This window comes from Juglans microcarpa x Juglans regia, chromosome 8S, assembly GCF_004785595.1.
Source record: "Juglans microcarpa x Juglans regia isolate MS1-56 chromosome 8S, Jm3101_v1.0, whole genome shotgun sequence".
NCBI lineage: Eukaryota > Viridiplantae > Streptophyta > Magnoliopsida > Fagales > Juglandaceae > Juglans > Juglans microcarpa x Juglans regia.
The window spans coordinates 8,603,322-8,612,302 of NC_054609.1; the positions used below are offsets into that span (position 1 = coordinate 8,603,322).

At 34.9% G+C, this 8,981-nt stretch overlaps 1 protein-coding gene across 1 annotated transcript; it reads right to left on the bottom strand.

Annotated features, from left to right (window-relative positions):
• Positions 1–6,500: 6,500 nt before the first annotated feature.
• LOC121244195 (protein RADIALIS-like 3) lies at positions 6,501–8,748 on the bottom strand. The gene is made up of 2 exons (XM_041142218.1): positions 8,315–8,748; positions 6,501–6,528 (listed from the first exon to the last, which is right to left on the bottom strand). The coding sequence occupies exons 1-2, from the start codon at positions 8,611–8,613 to the stop codon at positions 6,501–6,503; spliced, it is 327 nt and encodes a 108-aa protein (XP_040998152.1). The 5' UTR covers positions 8,614–8,748.
• Positions 8,749–8,981: the final 233 nt, after the last annotated feature.

Below are 8,981 nucleotides of genomic sequence, written 5' to 3' on the forward strand. Positions count from 1 at the left end.
GACCCATGAAAAGTGATTTTATGATATTCAAAACTAAATTAAATATACATACAACATAATAAATCAAATTAAAAAATTTTGGATTTACATGATGAATCAATGAGTATATATATGATTTATGGAGAATAAAACATATTTGAAATTAAAAAATTCACATCTAATACCCTTTTATTTTTATTTTTATAAAACTTTAAATTCAATACATGAAAAATTTTAGAATTCTTGTTGGGGGGGGGGGAGGGGCCCATACCCTCCCTAAATTCATCCCTGGCCTTGAGGATTCAACAGTTCTCAAGAATTTTTATGAAGCTAAACAATTGAGAAAATGTTTTAGGTTTGAGTACAAGTTGATTCATGCCTGTAAAAATAATTGTGTATTGTTTTGAATGAGCATGAGGATAGACAGCAATATCCTGACTCTTGTATGTGGGGAGTCTAGGTGGAAGGGTAAGCGCACAGGTCGCTAGAAGATTTTGCGCTACTTGTCATTGAAGTCGAGATTACAAAGGCTATATATATGTGTGTGTGTGTGAAAACAACCAAAGATATGAGGTGGTGAGGAAAAACACGTAAATGATGATAAATACATGAGATACCAGGCTGTCTCAAGTGTGTGGAAAGACTTGGATAATAACTATAGATGGTTTGCCAGCGAATCTTGTAATGTATGTCTTGACCTTATAACAGATGATTTCGATCCATTTGATAATATGAGCACAAGTTACAACACTCCATATAATCTGCCCACAAGGAAGTACATGAAAACGCCAATCTTTATGCTAACTTTACTTATTCTTGACCCAAGATCACCTAATAATGATATTGATGTGTTCATGCAACCTCTAATTGAAGAGCTGAAATAGCTATGAGAACATGTTGTTTGGACGTTCGATGCATCAAGCACGACATCTTCTCAACTACATGCTGTAATACTAAGGGCCCAAGTTTTTTGGGTATAAAAGCTTAGTAGAGGCAATAAGACTTTAGGACCCTAATGTACAAAGGATGTGATAGAGCTAAGGATAAGATGTTAAAAAGCCTTAAACTCATCTTAGGAGATATAAAGTTTTAAGCTTTTCTTGGAGGATATTAGAAAATAGGTCCAATGTAAAGGACATAAAGTGATTGGGCCTAACTTAGTAAGAATGAAGGCCTTAGGCCTAACTTGGAAGGCATAAGATTTTAGGCCCCACTTATTGGACACAAGACTATGGGCCTGACTTATAAGACCCAAGATATTAGGCCCAACTTAATAAGCATAAGGCCATTAGATCTAACTTAGTAAGATTCAAGACTTCGGCCTAATTGAGGAAAGACTCGAAGATTAGAACCCAACCTAGTAGGCATTTGAGTCCATAGATATGCCCCACAAATGTGGGCATAAGGTCCATATAATAACCTACTCCAAAGCCCACAACCAAGGCTTGCACTTTTGGCCCAACCAAAGCCCAACCCTTGAAGCCCAACACCTTGTCTTTTATTTCATTCTTCTAATTGGAGCCCACATACACCATACCATTGGTTTTCCTCAAGCCCAAGTTGTGCCACACGCCCCTAAGGTTCCCCTCTAACCATGCTTAAAATTCTAACCTGAGTTAAGAAGCACTAATCATCTCACACATGACTAGTAACCTCTAAATTATGTTTTTAGCTTAAGTTTTCTTTAATTTATTTCCCACATTTATAATCTGAGATTTTTGGTTTTTATTGTTGATTTTCATTGTTCTTAGACTAATTTAGAAGTTTAGACCTAACCCAACACATATCAATAGAAGCAAAGCCATGTCAATGATCAAGTCACCACCAAACGACACCTAGGTGCACCTTCATGTGCATTGCACCAAATCAGACCCTAGCCCATGCTTTTTACACCATTTTTTCAAGAGAAATTTTATCATTTACATCCCACCTTAACCCTCCAAGTTTAGTTCTAACATTGGACGAATTGGCTCCAAGAAACCAAGCCAAGAAACCAAATCAATTCCATTAGAAGCCTAGTTGAAACCAAACCGAGTGGCCATGGGTTTTAATTAAATTTTCTGCACCTATTTTGGTCACTACCTCACACCACCTCCCTTGTCCTTTTGTCCCTTGGATGTGCTTCAAAGAACTCAAGAGAAATCTTACCCAATTACCTCCCAAGGCAGCCTAACCAGTTGGCTCAAAGAGAGGCACTCATTTGAAATCACTTGGTTGAACCATCACCCATTTTGCCCTTTTCTTTTTCTGCCCAAGTATGATCACTTGGCAGCCACTTATGCCTCTCTTCCTCACCTGAAAAAAATTCAAATTATGGTCATAATGCCACTAATATAGACCAAGAGGATGGAACAGAAGAGGGATCAAAATCAAGACAGCTTTAAAGGAAACCCAAAACCATTGGCTATGGCTTGCTTGTCTTGAGGATTTTTATTTCAAAAATCTGAATCAAGCAACCCCTGTATTTATTGACGTCTTCTAGCTCTTTTACATGATGAATTATGAAACTTTAGACCACTATTGAACTGAACTAAGTGATGTCACCCTAGGCAGTTTGCACTCAAGCACTCCACCTCCCACCTCACCACTCACATTCACTTGTAGCCAAAACCAACGCCTCCTTGCCACTCACCCTCCTTTGAGTCCTATAAATACCTCCCCTCATCCCTCACTTCTTCACACAACTCTCTCTAGCCTTCCTTTGGTGTTCCTGACAGCAAAGCATTCAAAGTGTGAGAAATGGTGCAAACCGAGTAGCTTGAGTAAGGTCTTGGAGTAAGTTGAGTTTTGAGAGCTCAAGGGTCACGACTTTTGTAAGTAATCTTGCCTTATCTCATGTTGGCTGTTAGATTAACATGATAGGCTTTGATTTATGGAATGAGCATGAGGATTTGATTGATTTATAAAAGGTTTTACTCAAAGTGTTGCATATAGGTTCAGATTTGAAGTTTTGATTGAATAAATTATTTTGGGATGAAATTTTAGCCATGACACATCTTGATATGATTTTATATGTTTTACTAATGGAGATTTGTTGAAGGTTCGAATTTGATGAAAATAACATGTCATGATAGGTTTATAAATTCATACCTTGTGTTGATCGTCTAAGTATTTGGTTAGCACTTTTATAAGATTGATCTTGGCACTTAATTATCATGAACAGAGGTATGTAACCTTGTGTTGAATATCCCGACACTACAAGTCTCCATTACATCCCAATCAGGAGTTTGGGGGTGCCACAATGCAGTTTTATAAATAGCTGCAAGGTGTGAAGTTGTTAGACAGCTATGCTTCGAATGCTGCTAGATATGTAGACACTGATGAATGGAAAATAAGTGGGATGAAAAGCTATGCTTGTCATTTATTTTTACAGAGATTTTTATCGATTGCTATTCACAAGAAGTTGACATCTAGTTTTTGTATAGCATTAATTGAATTATGCATGTTCTTCAAAGACTTGTGCTCATGAGTATTAGATTTGGATGTGCTAAGGAGGATGGAAGAGGATATTGCAATGATACTTTGTAAGTTCAAGCAGATCTTCCCACCTACTTTCTTTGATGTTAGCAGTGCATTTACCTCGAGAGGTCATGCTAGGTGGACGAGTGTTTCAATGGATATATCAAGTTGAGAGATTTTTGGATAGTGTAAAGTGCACAATCGGGAATAAAGCTAGAGTTAAATGGTCAATAGCATAGGCTTACATAAACAATGTATGGTTGACATTTTGCTAGCTAAAGAGCAAAAGCTAATTTTGGTGCTGACCACTCTTTTCGTAAGCAATCTATATTCTCCCAAAATGTACGATCATTAGGTGCACAATCGGTTTATTACTTAGTTGGTAAAGTTTTATAAAACTTGATGTACATGTTGAATAATTGTCGTAAGTTTGATGAGTATTTCAAATATGTTCTCTTAGAGGTTATAAATTTTATTCACATTTCAGCTAACTAATTGAAAAAAACATATTCATTGTACTCTTTTATTTTAGTTAGACCTTTTTACATGAGATTTTGGATGGAGGTTCCAAATAAGATTAAGAATCACATTCGAAGTTGTGTTCTAGTGAGTTTATATACTTTTGAGTTCATTGAGTAGTTTATTAGTTTATTTGTAAATCGATGTTATTGCCTCAAAAAATATCTTAAATATTCAATTCTTAGTATAAATTCGAGTTCAATTTTGGTCAATGAACACTTCAAGAAATTTGAGACATATGAGGAGGCCATCCAAACAATTTTCCAAGAAATGAATTTAAATGATTGGAAGAAGTGCTGCAAACTTTTCTCCAGCCCCAATCATCATGTAATTACATTATTTTCTCTAACTCATTTAAATTATGTCATGGTTTTCATAAGATATATTTAATTTTGTTAATCATTTTCATGCAACACTTAAGTTCTATTAATACACAGAATAGATCAAATTTGACAATCCACCATCAGGTGAATTCAAGGTCATTTCGACGTCTTTAAGATAAAATAGTAATTAGTTATTATATATTTATATATATATATATTAAATGAAGTGCTTGACATGATATTTCTAATGTGGTTTAATTAGAAACACAAGGATCCTAACAATTTCTCCCTTAATTATGTGTACGCTTTCTCCCTCAATTATGTGTACACTACGACCCAAATTGAAGCTAATTGTGGATGGATTGATCTTGTAGCCAAAAAGAATTACATAAGTCAAATTCAGTTTTCAAAGCATTTTGTCATTATTGATTACTTCATTTTTTTTTCTTTTTGTACTTATTGATTACGATTTTGTAATTCTTGTAGGAGGAAATGATTGAGTTGCATTTTCCTTCTAAAGAATCATCTCCCAATGACATCAACATATTTATGCATATCCTCGAGACTAAGTCTGGTTATGTGAGATGACTGAGACGTTCTTTCAAGAGTGTTGGTTCAACACAGTCTCGGGTTCATGAGTGAATAATCTTACCAAAGATTTGGATGCTGCCTGCGAAGAGATTAAGCAAATGAAGGTAAGACAGTAAGAGTTGGAGGATCTACTGTCTTGACAGTCAGAGCTGGAGATGCATTTGCAGGAGCAGGACAAAAGAATACGTAATCAAGTGCAAGAACAAATACAAAGAGAGATTATGGTGTAGATGGAACGCGTAATGTCATTGCAGCGGAATCACACTGCTTGGAAAAACAAGAATAAATGAACTTTATCTTTTTATTTCCTACCGTAAGCTTTCAAAAAAAAATTTGTTTTGTGTATGTATTTATGCATAATACAATTTGGATAATTTTGAATATATAATATCTTTTATGTATTTCTTAGTTCCTATTGAATTTACATTCGAATGTAAACCTACTATCTTCTAACGTGACTTTAACGTTTGAAAAGATGTCTGGACGGAAATCAATTACAATGAACAATAGCAAATGTTCGAGCGTATAAACGTTCAAGCATACAAAACCATGTTTGAAGATGTGGTGTACAACATGCAAACATAGGTTTGTATATTCGAATGTTACAAACTTAACGTTCGAACTAATGATAAACTGACGTTTGAACAAACAACACTATAGCATTCTAATGTCACATAACCAACGTTCGAATGACAGTTACATTCAAACGTGTTTTACTAACCATTCACACTACTATAATCAAACATTAGAAAGTTACGTTCTAATGTGAGTCTACAGTTCAAGTTCACGTTCAAAAGTTTAGTCATCCATTCACACGTTCATTAGGTGAGGAAAATAGACCATGAAAAATTGGGCATCATGTTTGAACGATATATCGAACAACAGAAATAAAATCGTTACAAAAAAATGTCTTCTATGACGGTTAAAATGACAACATCTATTTGGTGATGCGGTTTTTGTGTCTGTTGGGTGATGGTTTTTTCGGGCATTCCATTTTTTTTGTGACATTTTCGTCCATCACGAAAGCTATGATCTGTTGTAATGATATAGCAAAACGATTTGTTTCTTAATCAATAATTTAGTAATCAATAATTTAGTTGATTAAGTCGAAAAGAGATACTGATCTCCAATTAGGTTGTGGTTCACGTTTATATATATATATATATCATAGAGGTCCTACAAGTTTTCAAAAAATATAAAGCACACATGAATATTTAATCTTGTATTTATATTTATATTTATTAGTAATTGAAGAGGATCTGAATTGGAATATTATATATTTCAATTATTTCAGTACTTTCCTATTTTGCTTGCAAAATGGATATTTATAGAAGAAGCATCGTATCAGGAAAACAGCAAAGACAAAGACAGACAAACTTTAATTCAAATCATGCACATATATAATCCATTAAGATAATTTCGACTTTATTGATGACAACATAAAAGTTCCTTTCTTTTTAAGCCCTTTTATATGAATTAGCATTTGTTGGAGTGCATGGTTTTACAGGGCTAGAGGCATATATATAACCAGTGCCAAGGATTTACTTTTTTCTGTAAATACTACATTTTTCACTTTTATTACTTGAAATGACCACATGACTGCTCAATGGCGCTCATGCTTTGGTTTCATTATAGCCTTAGATTCTTCATGAGCGACCTGCAGATGGGAAAAACAAAAAAAATAACAAAATAACGGACAAAAAATCAGCATTAATTAACTCATATATACAATCAAAAGCATTTGTGCTTACAATATATATTATAAATTTATGAAAAATGATTTTTCAACTATTTCTTGTCTAAATTTGAAAATTTTAAACGAGAGAGTGACACAATAAGTACTGAGGAAGTAATCGATCATTCTGTAGGCTTATAACTTCAGATTTCTCCATTTCTCTCACTTGGGGTCGATCTTCAGATATATAAGAACTTAATTCTAAATTTATAACCATTAAAGTTTCACCGCATCAACAAATATTATTGAAAATGATAAAGTATTTTAAGACAAAAATAGCAACAGTTTTTTTCTTGGCAGCCTCTATATATAGAATTGCCTAAACTAAATGAGTACTATGTATTTTCAAACCGAGGAATTCTATGCACTACTTACTATTTACTCTTACATTTCATACTTATAGTTTTTCATAGATTATGGAGCGTGGAGTGTAGGGTAGTGAAAATATAGTGGCTGGTGAGAAGAATATTTTTTTTTTTTTTTCCAAACCTGTTCATTGACACACTAAACACAATTCTAATGTGGAAACCTTCTATGTCAGCTTCCATAAAGAACTATGGATACTTTGATTCTATATGAATACAAAGATGAGTATGCTACGCATGCACTAGTAGCTAGCATAATTCAAACTAAATAGTCACTATTCGTTTGGAGCACATTCTATGCTTGAAGGGGTCTCTCTCTCTCTCTCTCTCTCTCTCTCTCTCTCTCTCCAGTGCTGCCAAAAGTCTGAGCTAGATTCAAGAATCCAGTGTCGTCTGCAAGTCTGGGGATTAGTGAAAAGGGTTTCGATGGTAGGAATGTGAAATCCGATAGAAAACAACGTGCTTACACGCCACAGAATGATCCTGATCATACCTAATTTTAAAACAGTTTATCTGTTGCATGCGCATGCCATCTAAAGCAACTTGGATTAGATTTCATGTGGGCGGGACTTTTTTTTTTCGCAGTAAGTATATAGTATAAGATAAACCATAATAATAATAAAAAACTGGGATCGAAAATAGCAAGAAATATTAAAATATAATAAATTACAGGCAGGCAGGCAGCAGCTAGGGTCGGTGTTCGGATTGAACAGTTAACTACCAGGAAAGCAAAGCTAGGTTTTGTGGGTCATGACGTGTTATATATGGGGGAACGTGTGATAGTCACAAGCTCTCGAGGTTCCAACATGCAAATTAATGAAGAATTGTTTAAGGTTATTTTATATGAGACATCAATGTTCTGATCGAGGAAATAGCTAGCTTAATTAATTTGTATTCTACTATGAGAAGTCTCCGGAAGTGGCTAAAACCAATACAGTGATGATGCATGCATGTTTTTATACGTATAAAAACATTAATGTATGATGTGCTTGACGCCTGTTGTACTTAACGGGTTTTGGTAGATCATATCGATCCTAAGCTCTAGAGAAATGTTTTAGGTATAAATAAATTTTATAAAAATAAATTTAACGTATCACGTAAAGATAAGCACGCCGGATTGTGCTTTTCTTCTGTAAAATCTTATTGTAGCTATTTTAAATTTAGCTACATCAACGTATCATGCATTTGTTGATAGGATGCATTTCAAACAGTTATCCATTTAAATACAAATATACGAAGTCATTTTATCATATTAACCGATGTAATTGAAGAATATAAAATCTAAAATGAAAAGTAACATTCCATGTACGTGGAAGATTATAAGTATAGCAGTGCATTAGTACCTGATCTGCTCGTCTCCAAATCCTAGTCTGCCATTGCTCCCAGTATTTGCAGTGCTGGTTTTGTAATTGGGCAGGGGGACATGGCCAGATTCTATGTTCTTCAGGTCCTGGACAAGAACCTCGTAATGCCTTCGAACTTCCTCTGCAGATTTCCCACCCACAGCCTTTGCAACATTTTGCCAGCGGTCTGGGGTGTCCTTGTCGTAGAAAGCCAGAGCCTGCTCGAATTGCTTGTTTTGTTTTGGTGTCCATGAGGAGTTAGAACCAGTACTTGAAGAACTGAAAGGGCTTGATGCCATATATGTGCTTGAAACTCTAAATGGGAATTTAGCTAAAAAGAGTAAGTAATATTACAGAAAATAGAAAGAGCTAGCGGCCCTGAAGGAAAGTGAGGGAAAAGTTGTAGAGAAAGTGAAGAGCAGAAGCAGCCTCAGTCAAGGGAGAAGACTGTTAATTCAAGGGATGATGGTTTGTGGGGAAGAGACTGCAATGCTTGTTCCTTATAAACTGGCTGAAAGGAGGGTGGTGATGGGATAGTTCTGCAAGTTGGGCATTGTTTAAGGGTATGACAAGAAGTGATTCACCTTCTAAGCAAAGCTAAGAAGGACAAAAAATAAAAATTAAAAAAAGGGAAAATCTTTCAAACACTAATTTGAAACAGAAAGAC

Bases quoted from the DNA above. Each gene is read 5' to 3' on its own strand.
- LOC121244195 (XM_041142218.1), bottom strand. From the start codon at position 8,613: ATGGCATCAAGCCCTTTCAGTTCTTCAAGTACTGGTTCTAACTCCTCA. The intron at 6,529-8,314 runs GTACTAATGCAC...TCCCATCTGCAG, and splicing joins TTTGGAGACGAGCAGATCAG to GTCGCTCATGAAGAATCTAA.